Source organism: Lycorma delicatula, chromosome 1 (assembly GCF_047948215.1).
Source record: "Lycorma delicatula isolate Av1 chromosome 1, ASM4794821v1, whole genome shotgun sequence".
In the NCBI taxonomy this organism is placed as follows: domain Eukaryota; kingdom Metazoa; phylum Arthropoda; class Insecta; order Hemiptera; family Fulgoridae; genus Lycorma; species Lycorma delicatula.
Window position 1 is genome coordinate 57,668,119 of NC_134455.1, and position 19,510 is coordinate 57,687,628.

Consider the following 19,510-nt stretch of genomic DNA (forward strand, 5'->3'; position numbering starts at 1 on the left):
TATGCAAGGGTGAAAAAAGTAAATAATTTTAAATCTATAAATTTTTCCATTTAAAAAAAAATTTCTAAAAAAATAAATCACAGCTAAAAGGTCTATTACTGAATAAGTCTGCATAATACAAAAGACCAGTCATACTGGTTAAATTAAGAACTTTCTCAATTCAATTTTGGTTTTTGAGGGTGACAATCCAGGTGACAACAATTGTATGATGTTTGCTTTTGATATCAGTTGGGATTGCATTGATGAGCCAAAAAATACACAATAACTTAAGATTTTTGGTAAAAATGTATTTTTCATATTAATAAAAAAATATTATTTATTATGTACAAACAGCTCACATGCACATTTAAATAACCAGAAAATATACACACATTATATCACTAACGTCATATGTCAACTAGTAAATAAATTTTTTATAACTATCTGGTATTTTTAAAATATATCCATTCTTTTAAAAAAACCATATACAAAGTACATCACAGTTAAGATGATTATGATTAGTTAGTAGATTTTTACATAATTTACACTCTGAAGACAAAGATACAATCGATGCCAAAACTTAAATTTTTCTCATGTAATAAGGAACAATTTATATTTAAAATGCATATTTTCTTCACCACTACTGCTCTCTAAGGTAACATTAAGACATCTGTGTCTACATTATAAAATTATAACAGTAAACAATATCCTATAGAACAAAACTTGTATATAAAAGGGATTTAACTCTCATTTGAATATCTTTTCTTCAATGTTCTGTATTTTCGCAACATATACAACGCTTCCAATTCTTTAATAACAAATTCACCATGGCCAATCAGTGTTTTTATTTTCTCAGGATCAGTCACTTCACGGTTTTTCATAAATGCTCTCTTTAGTCTTGTTCGGAAAAAATCAAACCCTTGTGGATAATCTCTTCCAAGATGGAGTAACTGAAAAAAAAAGAATTTAAAAAATTTTAAACCGAAGGAGATATGGCTCACATCAATTCCAAATTAGTGCTGCAAATACAAAGGAGAGGTGAAAAAAAAAAACACACACAGGAAGATCTTTTCAGAATTGTTTTTGGAACATTTTGGTATGATACATTCAACTGTTACAATACTCAGGTCATAACAACATATACCACTTCTTCCAATTACCAACTTTAATAGGGTTGTTTGTGAAATGCATATCATTATTATTGTTGTTAAAATTAAGAGCCTTTAATTATTAACTTCTGTTAAGGTAAACATTTTATTGTATACTAAATTTTCATGTTTTAACTTTGCCTCCTTTACATAAGAATTTATTCATTACTTGAAATAATCACAAGATAATAAGAATAACACCTCCATTATTGTACTTTGACAGAGGCTTTTCTTTTCTGGTTGTAGTAGCCAGACCAGAAAAAACATTTGTAAAAACTGTTTCTGGTCTGGGACTAGAGCTATATATTAGTATTAAAAATATGATCTAAAATTAAAAAAAGAATTAGTTCTTACCTTTTTATACAACTGAATTACTTGCGATTTTTGGGACATCTTGATAATCAACAGAACTAAAATAATTAAAAAAAAAAAAATTTATACATATATATATATATATATATAATTTAATATCCAGTTACAATGAGAATCTAAAAATTAAACATTAATAAAAATGAGTTTTTTTTTAATTTTTAGCAACCTTATCCCACTTATTTATGACACCATAAGCATACAATGTTTGTTACTTGTTCAAAAATGAGGTTAGCAATAAATTCACACTGTACAAATTTAAGTTGTTGGTTATTTTGGCAACAAACATATGAATTTGTAATTAGCAGTATGTATTATCAATAATAAATATTTTCACAATAGCACTTTCATGGTGTACACTACTTTTTAAGATGTATGAAACTTAAAAATTTAAAAATGGTGTTATTTCTCCTAAGTCAAGTTGTTAAAATTTTAATTTTTTTTATTTATTATAAATCATCTTTTTTTATTATTTATATATATCTGATTAAATCATATATATACATTTTTTTCTCTTTAAAAGACATATATAATAAAAATAAAAAAAAGATTGTTTATAATAAACAAAAAAACATTTTTTTCTTTACCCCTACTTAAATATTTTACTTAAGCCATTACTGTGTAGCTATTAGACAGAAAACAGAAAAAGTTCTCAATTTGCTCCCACTGATCAGGTAACAAGGATGTACTAGAAAACTGGTTGTTACCTTCAAGACACTGTGGATTCTTCCCACTGATCAGGTAACAAGGATGTACTAGAAAACTGGTTGTTACCTTCAAGATACTGTGGATTCTTCACCATGAACTGAAGACCCACAAAACTTAAAACCAAAAAGGTATAAAGGACAATGAAAACAGTTAGGTATGTGGTGGGAAGGAGTAGTAAAACACATCAGAACAGGTTTATTCCATTTTAACTCAACAAATGATCAGTGTATCGCTATTTTTGATTTTGATGATATTTGGTATATAACTATATAACTACCCACCTTTCAGTGGCCAAAAAATATTATTTTTTTTTTTTTAATTTTCACGAGTAACAGACTATTTTCTAACTTGCCAACAGGTAAAAACAGCCATTTTCGTCACTTTTTCCATGAGCTGTAGCATTCTTATTTTACATCATACAAAGGTCAAAAAGGGCTTGGAAAAAATAAAGATGGAACTTCATCTTAGTGCATTCAAAATTCATTTTGTTACATAACCAAATCTTGTACACTTTACTGAAGTTATGTTTACAAATAGGGTAAGTTATGTTTTACAAAGGAATTAGGATAACAGGATTGTTTTTTAACCTTTTAACTCTTGGGTACTAATAGTACTTATAATAAAAAAAATTGGATTGTTACAGTGTCCATTAAAAAAATGGACGCAAAATATTAAGATTTTGAAAATGCCTCATTTTTGGGACCCAAAAACCACATGTTTGACAGATGGAAAAATCTGAAATTTTTACAGCAGTAAGTACTTTTTATGTACTATAAAACCATATAAAATTTAATTTCTTTTGGAAGAAAGTACACCAAATATTGATCTGATCAGTTAATTTCTTTGTGTTTAGCATCTCTTTGAATCAAGAAAGTTAGAGATTTCTAAAAGAAATTGATGAGGGTTTCACCTGTACATTACTTTGTGATCGGCAAATCACTTAAAAGACTAAAGAAAAACTTAACTTTATGGTGTTTCTGCACTTTTGATTAGAACAGTTTATAAGTGCAAAAGTTTCTGAATATTATGGTGTTTCTGCAGTTTTCATTAAAATAGTTATAAGTGCAGAATTTTCAAAGAAGTCATATGAACACAAGTGACACTGAATGTTCTGGACGTTTTGATGAGATCATTACTCCAGAAATTATTGATAAAATTCACGATAAGGTGTTGGATGAAGGTCTGTTAAATTGCTAGTGCTATGCACATCTCGACTGAACGGATGTAAAATATTTTGCATTAACACTGAATATGAAAAAGCTATCTGCAAGAGGTGTGCTGCGATTGCTCACAGTTGACCAAAAGCAAAATTGTGTGAGGTATTACACAAGCGGTGTTCAATCATGGAATCATGTTTATTTCTTCCTGTTTTTAAATTTGTTGTATTACTTCTTCTTATTTATTGAAAAGACTTGAAAAACATATTACTCAGACGATTTTTAACTAAAGACTTTGAGATTAGATCAAAACATAATATGAATGCTTATTCTAAGGAATTTGAAACAAATATTAAATGCTAAGTAATCATTTAATCAGTGAATAAAATAGTTAATACTGAATGTTTTCAACATTTATCTTGATATACCGGCACCTCTATGGTGCGTTAATTAGTTTGTCAAATAGATTGAGGCAAGATTCGCTTGTAAACATTGGTCCTCCGGGCCAGATAATGATAAGAGTAAATTCTACATAATTGCATCTTTGTTACAACTAAATGCAATTATAAAATGAATTGTTTATCATCATACTCATTTATTTACACCACTATTAAAGGTAAACTATTAAATTATTAACACTTACACATTTATTGAAATTGAAAGATAAACATATGGTAAGCAAGTCCGCAGAATACTCTTAGAGTCTGGTAGTCAAGCAAATTTTTGTACATAGGTTGGAACTTAAATTCATAAAAAAAAAAAAAAAACAATCTTTCGACATCAGATATCAATAATTCATCTTGTCATTTGAAAAAAATATTGTTAATATTAAATTAAACTAGCTATGAAAATTACAATGTCAAAACTGCAATTTCAAAATACAATGTGATTTATTACAAACCATAACTGACAACTTACAAACTGAATCCTTCAATACAACTCTCTAGCTAATCTGAATTTCTATAGTCCTTCTGAAATTGATATAATACTTGGTGCAATTTTATCTCAGTCTCATAAAATCAGGAAAATTGATTCTAAATACTCAATTTCCAATCATTCAAGTAATAAGATTAGGCTACATTCTTGCTGGAAACCTGCCCATTTAAAATTAGTTAAAAAGGCCAAATTCAGCATTCTTTACGTGAAATCATGACCTCGCTGTTCATCATTACTCATTGAAAAACATCATTACTTATTAAAAAATTTAAGGAAGTCGAAGAACTTAACTAAAAAAACTTTTATGTAAAACCAATGATATAGAAGGATTCTGTGAAAATTATACAGCTCCAGATTTTAATGGTAATAATTTAAATTCTGTAAAAAAAGGAAAAGATGTTAAAATTAAAGAAACTTTGGTTACTGAAACACGTTGTGCAAAAATTAATGCTTAAGTTAATGAGATTGATATGTTTGTAGAAAATGTAAATGAAACCAGTGAGCTGAACAATTCTGTAGTGAATGATGGGATAACATATTGCCTAATTATTTATTATCCCAATAGAGGTCATATAGCAATACTACAATTGCTAGATCAATTAAAAAAATCATTCTATAGTCTTTTTCAAATTCATGTATTGGCAAATGCAGCCCTGTAAGATTATGCAAGTTGTATATATGTCAAATGTCATTTATTGTAATGGAAGTATTTCAACCAACCTACTCTGTTCTAAGTCTTGGGCTTCACCACTCAAATAGGTTTCCTTAACCACGGCAACCTTTTTGCTACCCAATTATGTACCTTTTTGCTACCATCAAGTGCTTATATCGCTGGGTACTATCGATGAAATTCATTTATATTCAGATTCCTTGATTGTACAACATGGTGATTCATCAAGGTGAAAAATATTTATCTCTGTGTCGCTTTCTTCAGAAATTCGATTTATAGTGGCATGGTCCTCTTTGGTTATCACTACATTCAATTTATTGGGCAAACAATGACTGTCTCTAATTATTGTATGAATGTGATGTTGAAGAGGGTAAGGAAGTTTAATTCACATTTTCTACTATGTTAATGAAAGATGTTACTAAAGATTTTTTGTCTCTATTTAGATTAATTTGAACCTTTACTTATATTAGCCTTATATTAGCCTTAAATTAAAACAAGCTCCTCTAAGAGAATAATTTGGCACATTCACTATTAAAGAATTAAATTTTACAGTTAATGTTATAACGGGAATTTCACAATTGAAATATTTTAGTTAAGAAATCAATGACATACAAAATGATCATCCAATTTATAAACAAGTAAATTATTCTCTCTCTCAATCCATTTATGGACTCAAATGGCATGCTTTATGTAGGTGATCACTTCAGAATTCCAAGTTATCATGTAACAAAAAAACAATCAATCATTTTACATCCTATGCACACTTAATGAAACTGATAATTGAAAGTGAACATTTACATCTTCTACATACAGGCATCTAATTAGTTCATAATTCGTTACGTAAAAGATTCTACATCATAAATGGAAATCACTATATGATCCATTATTCAAAAATGTATAAATGCTTTTGTTTTAATGTAAAAAGGTTAGATCAGTGATTCTCAACCTTTTTAGCTCCACGACCCCCAAAAAGTAAAAAAAAATGTATAATGAATATTTCAAAACCCAACTTAGACTTAGTTAAATATATTTCGTGGCTTTGATAGCAATGGCTATGAACATGCACGTAGGAAGTGTACAAACATGCAACTGATGAGTATTTAAGTTTTTAAAAGCACAGTTTCATTGAAAATAATAACTGAGGTTTTAGTGTGCGGTCAGATGGTGTAATAGTTTTTTCAAAATAGATTCTAATGCAAAATGGATAAATTTGCATCCATAAATGGAGAAATTTGTAAAAAATAAAGTGAACCATTTACATACAGTGAATCGATTGATAAAGTCTGTACAATGACAGTTATTTAAATTATGATTTTAACCTCACTGAATGGAAAGCCATTGTTTGGAAAGCCAACATGCATTGTTTGCTTCCAAGTCCTCTCCAATCAAAATTAATTTGACATTTGGAAACTAAACATTCAGATCATAAAATCAAACCCTTGGAATTTTTCAAAAGAAAATTACATTCTTTGAGAAATCAACAAGTTTCTATTTGTAAATCAAGCCATACTGATAAAAGTATCTTATAAAAGTACCATTAAGAAGAGTAGTTAAGACGTCCAAACCCTGTACAATCTCAGAAAACTTCATATTGCCTGCTGCAATTGATATGATCAGTGTTTTAATAGGCGTGGAAGAAGCAAAAAAATTGAGAAAAATTCCACTTTCTAATGACACGGTATCTAGGAAATTGATGACAAAGCAGCTTATCACATAATTCAGCAAGTGAGTTCAAGTGAATTTTTTACTATTCAATTTGATGAACCAGCAGATGTGGTAGAAGATATATTGATAAGGACAGATCTATCAAATAAGACAAGTTGCTTTATAAAACATAAGAACCTTATTTTAAACACAGTACTGCTTCCTACACAGACATGCTCTTGGCACAAAAAATATGCTGGAAAATCACAAATAAATTTAATGGTTAATTTTATTAAAAGTCAATCATTACAGAAAAGGTTGTTTGCTAAACTATTAATGAAATGGGCAAAAAGAAGAAATAAAAATTGAAATAAAAATTAAAAAAAGTGTTAAAATTGAAGGTTATGTTTACATTCGAGGTTACTTACACCATGTACATACTCAAGCTCAATCATAAACTTAATTTAATATAAATATATATAGACATAAGTCTATTCAAAACTCAATCTGCAATGCACCATTCAACTACTACATTTATCTGAGGTCTGCTATTTCATGCACTTATTCAATCAACAATTGCGGTATACAGAGCTTAGTTATTACTCATTCCTCAGGTGGTTACTGCATCTATTCTATAATTTCAACTGTACTCAACTGACACTATTGATCTCAAGCGAGAATTATTTGTTCTAATCAAATTCAGAAATCGCTGGTTGAAAAACTTATTATTATACGAAAAATTGCTACTCAAGAATTGTGTACTTGTGCTTAAACTATTATTTAGTGCATGTGTTTGATTATTATTATTTATATTGTGTTTATAAAAATTTTAAAAATCATATGATTTTTTTGACAGGCAGTATGTTTGATCACAGAATTACTTCTTGTTTTTGTTTGTTGTATTGCAAGACTTGAGACATATTGCCCAGACGGTGTTTAACTCTTACACATTAAGATTAAATCAAAACAATATGAATGCTTATTCTAAGGGAACTGTGTAACAAATATTAAATGCTATGTAATCAATCAATTAGTGAATAAAATATTAGTTAATATTTAATATATTCTACACTTATCTTGATATACCAGCACCTGTATGGTTGTATGGTGCATAATTAGTGGCTCAATTGAAAATTAAACTGCAAGAAAAATACCCAAGATTGGCCCATAAAAAAGTACTTTTCCATCATAATAATGCACCTGCTCACTCCTCTGCAGTTGTGGCTGCAAAATTGATAGAGTTAGGGTTTAAATTTGTTCCACGTGCCCCCTATTCTCCAGATTTGGCTTCTTTACACAACTATTTTTTACCCAACATGAAAAAATCTCTGAGAGGAAAGCAATAAAAAATTGCCTTCCTCCCAGATTGTGATTGCAGGAATAAATGCCTAGTTTGCAGAGTTTGAACAATACTATTTTTTGCAAGGGATTAACAAACTGGAGCAGCTCTGAATGTAATTTATAAGCTTAAAACGAGACAACATTGAGAAATAAAGGTTTATCTCGAAAAATTAGGTGGTTTTTATTTCAGCATAACTTTTCAAACCACCTTGTAATACTGCTCAAGAATAAGCTAAAATACATTGTATTTTAGTACAGCATCTGTATTTTTATTTTTCAAAGAAAAGGAAAATAAAAACGTTCAACAAAAAAAAGGAATATTACACGATATTTTTTAAATAAAAATAAACTCAGTATTTTCTTTTTTGTCATGCATAATACTGCTCTGAAATGAGAAGGTGAAAATGAACTATAAACAATATAAAATTTATTATTATAAATGAACAATGTCTTTTTGAGAAAATTGTTATAATGTACAGATTCCATTCAATTTTATCAATAAAAAGCACTTTCAAAAAAATAAATTTTTATACACAATTAATAAGTGTTGTTTATTATTAACTACAATGTCCAGCAATACAAAAACAAAAGATGACAGATTGCACACTGACAGTCATCATTATAAAAATTACCATGACAATATTATGATGAAGTTACCTGTGATGAAGATTGTTTTTTCAATCAAATACAGTCACGTTTGACAATAATTTATAAAGTCAAGTTTTGTAGACTTTACAGCCGTCGCACAATTTTCATTATGGCTAGTTTTAAGTTTTTTTGTTTTTTTTTATTAAGATGTGTCCCTTTTATAACTGTAATCACATTCATATTCTTTATTGAGAATCTTGAAAATACAAACCAGTATGATTTACGGCTTAATGAACAGAATGACAGAATGCTAAACCAGCCTGTTACTTATAAAACATCATATGGATTTATGATAGAGTATAAAGTGTGGTTTTACCTTTAGACTCCATAATGTAGATGCTGATGTCAGTTAACTGGATGAGAAAATACAAACATTTTAATGGAGGAACAGCAAACATTACGAATTCTGAAAAGTAGCAATTCTGATCAGTGGCTTAAGAAGGATGGGGTTTTAATGGAGAGCATTGAAATGCCTTTTACTTTCATTATCAAATTTAACTCTTTTATACCATGCAGGATTCACTCATTTGAATCATCAAAATGCACAGAAAATCCTCTCTTTTTGATTAGGCTATTTTTTTGGCAAACATTCCAAAAAAGAAAAGCATGCTTATGGAATTATCTAACTAATCAGTGTGTTTTTTATAATCAAATTAAGCATTTTTAAGAAGTCAGTAAAAGTGTTTTTTACCCTAAAGAATTCAGCCCTCTTTCGATTATGGATTTTGTCATTTAGAAATATACTGGAATAGAAGCCCATAGTTGGATGTGTACAACACAGCTACTTTGTGTTAGTTTTTATAATTAAAAACAGCGGGGAAAGTGAAAAAGAGGAACTACGGCTATGTTTGTTTTCCTAGACTAACTACTTTTATAGGAAATGTAGGCCTGCTCCATTTCATAAGAATATAATACATAAATCGTAAAATTAACTCTCTGGCTTCAATTAAGCAAGCAAGCGTTTTTAAAGTAATTTATTATTTAAATTAATTTTAATATATCTAAAATGTTTCATCTGGCAGTTTCATGAAATAACAGAGTTATAGCTGCAGCTACTAAAATTATATAGAAAAAAAATTGGCCCCATAGAATTACAAAATGAGATCTACTAGGAAAAGTAAAATTTGTCTACTGTAAATTACCTTTGGCATCTCAGTAAATAAAACATATAATTACTTATCATTTTAACATGAGTTTAAGTTATTCTATATTTATGCATACAATGGCACAACAGAAACCACATAATAGTTATGGTTGTACCAAATAATAGTTAAAAAGGCTCAGATGCAAGATGAAATTTTTTTATATAACATATGCTACTTTTCTAGAAATGAGGAACTCCCGCTCACCATCATTCAATTACAACAGAAAATTTAAAGATACTACCTTACTTATGGTAAGGGTGAATGCAAGCTTGGTAGAGTGGATGCCCTAGATGGAAAATTTTCTAAGTAAACTTTTCAAAAAGTAGCCTATAGTGAGTCTATTAATATAAGCACAGAGAAATTCATTTTGACCTAAACTATGACTGACCATCCACTGAACCACCATTAGGAGGGGCATTTTGATAAAAAAAAAGCATGCATGACTAATAACAGTTGTTGGGTTAACATGGAATAACAAAGTTTTAACATTTTCATATGAGTTTTTTTTTTTTTTTGTAAATCCAGCCCTTTCATTAATAATTAACTAATATTTTTCAACATTAAAGAATATACGTAATTACACTGGAGCAAAAATACTAAGTTATAGAATGTGTTTAGCAATTCATAAAAGAGGTCAAGAATGCAGTATAAGATAAGATAATACATATCACTACTAGACTAATAAGACATTTTCAAAATTATACATTTGCTTACACTGGTTTTATTGGATAAAACAGGTAAGACTGAATGTACTCTCTCTCTCTCTCTCTCTGTGCATTCCTCCTAATGTTTTAGTTCTCAAAAAAGTGGGTATAATATTAAATTATAACAAAGTTGATTTTCTTATTATTTTACTTGCTTTTTGTAAATATTTCATCCAATATTTACTGAATACATGTATTCAAACTAAGAAAATAGAATCTGCTATCAGATGGAATTGGAAATATTCAGCAAAGTATATTAAATATTCACCAAGTATACCAGGTACTTTAAGAAATCTGGAACAAGTATTTTGAGATTATTAAAATTTCAAAATCAACAAAAATGCATTAAAATGAATAAAAATGGTTGATATGCATTTGAAATTATCTGCCTTATTATATTGATAGATCTTTAAATCCTTATATTGATATTTTTTGCTTCTTAAGTTAAAAACTGTTCGACAGATTTTTGAACTCCAGACTTCATAACTGGAGGGTAGTTTAAAAATAAACTATAATAAATCAATATTGTAACCTCTTTAAACTTTTATTTCGCCATTTAATTTAACCCCAATTGTTCTATAGTTTTCTATGCTGGAAAAATGAATAAAATACTGTACCAACGATTGATTCACCTTAAATGGTGGAAAAATACCTTTTCGAGGTTTAATAACATATATTATTTCCTGCTCTCACATGTAGTTTTATTTTCTTAATTTCCAGTTGTCAAGGTTGCACTGAAAGCTAAAATGCATCCTTTATATCTAGTAGGGGGCTGCCTGCAGACCAACTTGGAAACTCTTGTTTCCTGTTGGGTGGCTGTATAACAAGCCTAATATAGCACTGGTTGACATGATTTTTGTAACATTAATGAAAACGCTCTTTCTGTTTCCTTTTACTACTTATTAAAATATCTATTCATAGAAATGTCCTACCATATCCCATTTTCAAGTACTTGTTAACCAGTTTGGAATTACCTAGAATTGTTTACACCTGGCTTAACCACTGCATTCCATAAGTCCTGGATACAGTCAAATGTTTTTTAGTAGTTTGCTATATATAAAATGACAAGTTCTAGTCATTGACGTAGCAAAAATCCAGAAAATAAGTTTTGTTATATATGTGGAAGATTTACTTTAGTCACAGGCTAGATTTAAATCTCAGGAAGTCAAAAAAGCCTACTTTTTATATTTTAAGTGCCAAATTGGAGATCAAGATAAACATTGGGCGTCTCATGTTTTGTGTAAATCTAGTACAGTGGATGTATGGCAAGAAAAATTCTATGCAATTTGCTGTTCCTATGGTGCTGAGAGAATTTTCTAACCATGTAAGTGATTGCTACTTTTGCATTACTATCTAAAAGGGCAAAATTGAGTATTCAAATTTGCCTTCAGCACTAAGGTCCATTCCTCACAACCAGGAATTACAAGTGCCAATTGCACTTTTAAACTTGGACGTTACATTTCCTGATAATTTGCAACTTCCTGAAACCACTAGAGAAGTGACCTACCTTTTCACCAACCATTAGTGAACCTCATTTAATAACTCAGTACAAATTAAATGAATTGGTACATGACCTGGGTTTGTCAAAACATAAAGCTGAACTTCTTGGCTAGATAAAATGCAAGTGTTTCACAATGCAAGTGTTTCACTTCAAAAATGATATATAACATTTTCAAGTTATAAAAGTTGAAGAACTTAATATATAACGTATACCTCCTGAGTGGCATATTTTCATAGATTCATCTAAATACAACCAAAAAGCCTTCTTGCTTTGTAACAGAAATGAATAGTCATCTATTCCTTTAGCTCATTCAGAGACAATGAAAGAAAACTATGATAACTTGGCTAACATACTAAATGAAGTTAAATATGAGCAGTACTAGTGAGACATCTTTGGAGATTTAAAAGTGATAGGTATATTGCTAAGACTTCAAGGAAGTTTCATAACTTGTATTGTTTTTTTTTATGCCTATGGGACAGTTGAGCAACACAAGAAAATTTCATTAAGAAAGATTGGCCTCATAGAACTTCTTTTGAAGTAGGTACTTCAAATATAAAGTATCCTCCCTAGTTGATCCAAAAAAAAGGTGGTTCTACCGCCTCTCCATATTAAGCTTGGAATAATGAAAACTTGTTTAGCTTAGTTAAAGCTATGAACAAAGAAGGTAATGGTTTCGAGTACTTAAAAGAACTACTTTCCCAATTAAGTGATGCAAAACTAAAATAAGGTATTGGAACTCAAATAAGGAAACTTTTACGTGATCCCCCTTTTAAAGAAAAATTAAATGACAAAACATTGAGCAGCTTGGAACTGTAAGTGTAGTATGAAGAGATTTCTGGGAAATAAAAATAAAATTATAAAACCCATTACACATAACTGGTACTTCACATAACTTACACAACTTACACTGGTACTTACACATAACTGGTACTTCATACACTTAGATTAACTTTTAAAGGCCCATGAATTACTAGGATGTAGCATGTACTTAAAAATACATTTTCTGCATTCTCATTTTGATTTTTTTCTTGAAAATTTGGGTGCAGTAAATGATGAAGGAGAGAGTTTTCACCAGGACATCAGGACAATGGAAACACAATACCAGGGATCCTGGGACCCATCTATAATGGGCGACTACTACTGCTGGTGTGTTTAAAAAGAAAAATTTTACTGAACACACAAGAGAAAAAGTGAAATATTTTTGTCATTGTATGGTATCTTTAGGTAACATTTTATATTTGTTATTGCATATGGTCCTTAATAAAATGTATTTAATTAGATTTAACATGTTTTAGATGTAATATATTTTTATTCAATATATATTACATTGCAAAAATATGTCATCTTCAGTTTTTAGTTAAACCCCCAACTCCTGTAACAACAAAAACTGTACATCTTACAGTATTTTTCAAATTTTTGAAATTTAGGCCACAAAATACTTTAAATACTGTTCAGTTTCATGTTGTTATTATTTTCTTTCTTTTTATTTAGCCTCTGGTAATTACCTTTCATATAATACTTCAGAGGATGAATGAGGATGATATGTATGAGTGTGAATGAAGTGTAGTCTTGTACAGTCTCAGTTCGACCATTCCTGAGATGTGTGGTTAACTGAAACCCAACCACCAAAGAACACCGGTATCCACGATCTAGTATTCAAATCAGTGTAAAAATAAGTGACTTTACTAGGACTTGAATGCTGGAACTCTCGACTTCCAAATCAGCTGATTTGGGAAGACGCAAATCACTAGACCAACCCTGGTGGGTTGGTCTAGTGAAAATTTGAGAATGAAAATTTTTTCATTCTCTTTAAAAATGTTATTAAAGTAAGTTCAATAAAAGATGTCTTAAAGGTTAAATTAATGCTATTTAAAATGTAATTTAAAAATATGAATGTAAATGAATACTTCAAATATAAATATTGTACATGTATATACTGATTAATCTCAATAATGTTAAACAAATGTAGTAGCTACAAATACAATAATAAAATAAATGAGATTATCTAAATCTGTAATATAAAATGTATATATAATAAAAATATAATTCCATAAATCAACAAAATATTTATTGAAGATATTATTGGCCTTGCGGCATAAGTTTTGAATACCTGAAGGTACAGTTAGGCACAGTTATTCGAAAAATAGTCCTAAACTAACTAACTTTTTTTTGTAAGTACTAAATAGTTAGTACTTACATATATTTGGTATGATAATCGAAAATAGGGTTTATCAGAAAATTTTTCTGCAGCCATTGAATAAGAAAATCAAAGTTTCAAAAACCACTTAAGATTTTTTAAACTGAAACATAATTTACAATTCTCGTACATATTTATTTAAAACATAAGTTATTGACACCTCTTCTCAAAGTAGAAAGGTTTTAGAAAATCAAAATAAACACAATGATAATTGAATATTTTACAGATTTTGTTGCAAAACATCACATTTAATAAGCTTTTCATAATTAATGAAGAGTTCATGTTAATATAAGAAAGTAATAAACTATAATCAATAAACAGAAAAATATAGTATGCATTTAATTTTTTTTGTCAGTAAAATATTGTATTTTCTAAAATCAAATTCTGATTTTCAAAATGCAGGAATTACATTGTATACTTTGAAATGTTAAAAAGTTCATAATGGGTGCATTTGCATGATTTTTCATTTTAAAGGTGGGTTAGCAAATACAGATAATATTTACAACAAACAGAATAATTTAAAGTAATTTCAAAAACCATCATACACGTGGTCTAAATAAACAAAAACATTTCACAGAAAAGGATTACAGAAACAAACAATTATTGAAAACATAATGATTTAGGGGTCATGTTAATAAATGATAACATGACCTCTGCATGAACCTTTTCTATTTAATTACTTTATAAATAAAACTAGCATAGCTAATTGCATTACATTAAGTGCTACTAGCTTAAGAACTGTTTTTCATACTGCCAACTACAAAATTATTATGCTTCCTTCTTTTGTAGTTCTTTGACACTTAGGAAAAAATGTTACCAGTTTAAGTAATCATATAAAGCTATAGTTAATAATAATTGCCAGTTATAATTATAATTATAGTATAATTGCCAGTTAAATGGCAGTTATATAAATATTGCATTCTAATAACTTATATTGTCATTTCTTGTTAGATACTATGTTGAGCATTCAATTATGTTTTATTTCCTAGATACAGAGCAAGCAAGAGCTGCATTATGCAATAAACTGCATAATACAGCCATTATATAATGTGTAGTTATTAGTGACAAATTAAAGCTAAAATACACATGGTACTCAGTTAAAGGGAGATTTTTTTTTGTAGTATTAAAAATCATATCATGTAAAAATGATATGATTATATACCCCTCTTGACACTTCACTTGGCCAAGCTGCATCCATCTGATCTATCCAGGAAATTGTGTTTGTTTGGTTTGTTCTGTGTATCACAAATTGTTTTATTTGGTTCATTATTCTGAAGGCTATATGTATCAAAATTGTTTAAATTAGTAAGCTACTTTCTTTAAGTGTTTATGTATAAAAACATGATTTTTTACTTATTTTGCTCAGGAATGGTACTGAGTGGCCTCTATATGAATTTAAGTGAGCTAGTTATTTTATAAAACAGATTTTATATAGAAAAATTCAAATCATATATAGAAAAATTAAGAACAAATCATTTAGCAAATAACAAAATCATCAAATACATCTCAATACACCACATTATGAAATAAAAACAGAAACAATACTAACTCAACAGACACAATTCAAACTTGAATATAATTTAAGATAATTTGAATAATTTAAAATACATCTTTGACCACATTTTAAATGTTTGCCTAATTAAAAAAAAATCCATTAGCTGATGCTCAGATGAGGACATTAGCACAAATCAATGGAGGTCAAATGACAAAAAATGTTTTTTTAAATTATTATTAAAAAACGTATTTAAAAACTTGGTTCAGTTTGCTGTTGCGAAACTCAATGTTTTAAAATTATAATTGCCAACAATTATCACACAACATCATAACAAATAAGGTACACCTATTATGCAATTTGAAATGTAAAACTAAGTAGATATAATCTTAAACGTAGAATATGCATTGAAATGTTGAATACAGTTATAACTGCAATACTAACAAACAAAACATGTTGAAAAACCTATTAAAATAAAAATATCGAAATAAGAGATACATAGCATAAAATTAATAATTGACTTTTTTTCTATAAAAGAAACAATATAATTATTATACCCAAATTATTTGATTTGGCTGATTATTCAAAAACTTTCGGGTTATGATTGCATAATAACGAAACATAAATGCTTATAAGTCATTTCTAATAAAGAAAAAAACTAATAAATATTAAGAGCATACTTACCCCGCTAAAGTTAATCACGAATGTGCTTTATGAAATAAAAATTTGCGATGTGGTAGACACAAACAAGGTCCCAAACATACGTTAAGCAAACTGCATTCTAGTAAACAAATATCTTTCATTAAATTATCAAGGGCAACAACACCAAAAATGACACTGCAGACTTATAACATTCATAAACATTACGAAATCAGTTATCACGTAATCTTGCCATTGAACTCGTGGATGACAACCTAAGCAACAAAAATTGTCCAATTTTTGTTAACAATTATAATGATAAGCTAGGTAAAATCGAAATTACCAGTCGGACTAATTTTAAAGAATTTAAACATGGCAAATTTATGGATTTGAAATGAAATAGATCTATTGACTGATGAAGAAAAAAATCATCGTTAATTAGTGAAGTAGGTACTTGTTCATAAATCCTGGTAATGGAACTTAGAACAATTGTGTATTCTTGAAGCAGACTTTCATAAGTAGCACCTGATTATAATTATATAATTTTCTCGTTTACTTCTTTCTCTGTGAGAAATCCGAAATCAAGAGAATAGGTTATAACTCACTAATGTTCCTAAAAAAGTGGAAAAAAATTATGATTAAATAATGTTATAATTTATTAATAACAACAAAATTTTCAATAGAATTTTATTCACTTAACAATTGGCTGAAACTAGCCAACTACTTTTCAGTAACCTAATAAATTTCCCTCTCCTCGAAAGTTACAAGTATTAGAATCATAAATGATTCTATCACTTTGTCTTCTGACAAATTTTGTCTTTTTTACCATATATTAAAATGAGTAGCGAGTTAATCACACTGTTGGGGTTACTGCAAACTGATATACTTTTCCAAAAAAATGAATTTTTGTTTCTTGTGCTAAAAATCATGTTAAATAAAAACATTATTAAGATCAAAACCTTTATTTTTTTTAAAAGTAATTTTAAGTAAGAGTAAAAATAAAAATCCAGATGAATTAAAGAAAAAGGATTTATAACGATAATGAAAGAAGAATTAACGTGAAGCAAACGGAAATGTATCTGTGATTAATGTACCCATTACCTTGTGCATCATACAGTGGCCTTGATAATTTTTATTTTTTTTTTTGTTTCTGGTGAGTCAGAGGAATCCCATTTATGGGCAGAGTATCAGACTTGCTATAGGTTACACAAGATAATGTTACAAGTGCGTATGTGTGCCTGCGCCCTACTAACTAAACCTACTATCTCACCAACTCCCCTCCCGTGGCCGGACCCGCAATTAAGCATTTCATAGCCCCGGGAGGTGCCTTCAAGCCCGGGGATCCAGATTCCCCGTGTTTCATCACTATCGCTCATCCACGCAATCGCGGTCGAACAACAGTTCCGCAGAGGGCTGTTCGTCACCCTCTCGTCCACCGGTCTTAATCTTCGTCCCGGCCTTAGAGGCCTTTTCTTTAGCAATCAAATCCACCCCCTCAACAGTCCTCTTCTTGACGAGCGTCCTTTTAGTCTTTGCTTAGTCGTGGCCCCAGATTCTGCATTCACCTTCTTTTGTACTTAGGCGCCATCCCAGTCCTCCTGCCATTCTTCTATGGTCAGCCTTTTTGGCATGCCCTCATGTGTCCTTTTAAGTTGGGTCACCTTAATTTTGATGGGCATAAAGCCCGCAATAACCTCAACCGCCCTGCTTAAGACAGTTCGGTATCCCAACCCTGTAGCGGAAGACACCCGCCTTGTAACGCTTCCGATCGCCACCCAACCCCCGTTCATTCATAGACCTGATGGGCTTAAACGGGAGACATCTTTCGCCCTCTAACTTTTTACATCTCATAGTAATAAGCCAGGCCTCGTTGGGATGCCACCGATGTAAATGCCTCGGAAGACATTTAAATCGGCAATTTTAAAACTTACCTTCTGCCTTCGCTGCAAGCCTCGTCCGGACATCTTAAATGTCCTTCATCGTTGCCCTCTGAACAAGCTAACTGAGTTTGCGGAAGCACGAACCCCGCGCCTAGTTCTACATTTACCGATCTAACTTCGAGTAAACATATTATATTCGAGATAAATGAGTAATAACACACCAGCAAAAATGTTGTTCGCAACAACGAAATTTAGTTCTATTTACCTTAGTGAATTCAAACTTTAGTTCATACCCATAGACTTGGTTTCAGTATGGACTCCGATCTGGTCTACCAGGGAGAGGCGGACAGACCTCCTACTCCCACTCAGCTCCATCGCAGAGTCCCGCGTGACATTTCACTTACTATCATCGTCGAGATGCCGCTACATCTCACAGCGACCTTGGTAGTGCAGTCGCCATCCCGCCGACAGTGATGCTTGCTCATTCAAAAACTGCCCTCGTCAAAATGACGCTACACCTCACGGCTGCATGGTAATCGTTATCCTCGGCGTGCAGTCGCCGTTCCGCTGACAGCTAAATTTCAGTAATAATCATCACAAATTCTAACTGACCGTGACTCGATACCAACACGCCTAACTCCGGCCAATCAACTGCCCAGGCTGTTTCTAGCCACCCGGGGTGCTATTCTACTATACTTCTTCAGCTGTTCTGCTCAGGGCGAGGAAACGGAGGAAGCCAGCCACAATAGTCCATTATCTGCGATTCTTTCAGTTGACCCACAGATCAAGAAAGGAGTTCACTCTCTCGAGCTCCCTAACATCTCTGGTACGTTCAACCTCGTACGGGGGACAAACATAAAGGACATGGTCCGCAGTGTCATCGAGCCTACAGTCCGGAAACAAGCCCGAATCAACCAAACCAAACCTAGTCAAACTATTCCTGAATGCACCATGTCCTAAGAGGAATCGAGTAATTTACTGATTGGGGAAGGCCCACCTATTACTTGCAGCGCTCTAACATTTGGAAAGATACCATGCGTGTATCGACCAGTAAAAGAATCGTTCCATCTAGCTTGCCAAGAGTCAAAATCTTGGTCTTCGATTTCTTACATACGCCCAGAAGTAAGAAGGCCTCCCTTCTTAGAAACATACCGCTTGCTTCGTTCCGTAGCTGGAATGTCAATGGGTTTGATGCCGACGACCACAAAGACTGCCTCTCTTGAGACAGTTCTGTAGCTTCCGACAACAGCTAATAATAGAAGATGCTGAGCTCGTAATAGAAATCCCTCTAGTATTGAACTGTAAACGATGAGCCAAGACAGGCGCAGCTTACAATATTATGGCCTTGCAGA

The 19,510-nt window shown here is 30.7% G+C and overlaps 1 protein-coding gene across 6 annotated transcripts; it reads right to left on the bottom strand.

Annotated features, from left to right (window-relative positions):
- Nucleotides 1-256: 256 nt before the first annotated feature.
- osi (electron transfer flavoprotein regulatory factor orsai) lies at nt 257-16,546 on the bottom strand. Of its 6 annotated transcripts, none has more exons than XM_075355106.1 (4): nt 16,324-16,546; nt 4,005-4,101; nt 1,482-1,537; nt 257-929 (listed from the first exon to the last, which is right to left on the bottom strand). In XM_075355106.1, exons 2-4 carry the CDS (start codon nt 4,006-4,008, stop codon nt 720-722), a joined length of 270 nt encoding a protein of 89 aa, XP_075211221.1. In that variant the 5' UTR covers nt 4,009-4,101; nt 16,324-16,546; the 3' UTR covers nt 257-719. The 6 variants fall into 6 exon arrangements, with proteins under 6 accessions (XP_075211221.1, XP_075211233.1, XP_075211231.1 ...); XM_075355118.1 differs by lacking the exon at nt 4,005-4,101 and adding an exon at nt 7,704-7,835; XM_075355116.1 differs by lacking the exon at nt 4,005-4,101 and adding an exon at nt 5,580-5,668 and having other exon boundaries at nt 16,324-16,545.
- Between the last annotated feature and the right edge of the window lie 2,964 nt (nt 16,547-19,510).

Bases quoted from the DNA above. Each gene is read 5' to 3' on its own strand.
- osi (XM_075355106.1), bottom strand. The intron at 930-1,481 runs GTAAGAACTAAT...TTTTTTTTTCAG, and splicing joins TAATTCAGTTGTATAAAAAG to TTACTCCATCTTGGAAGAGA.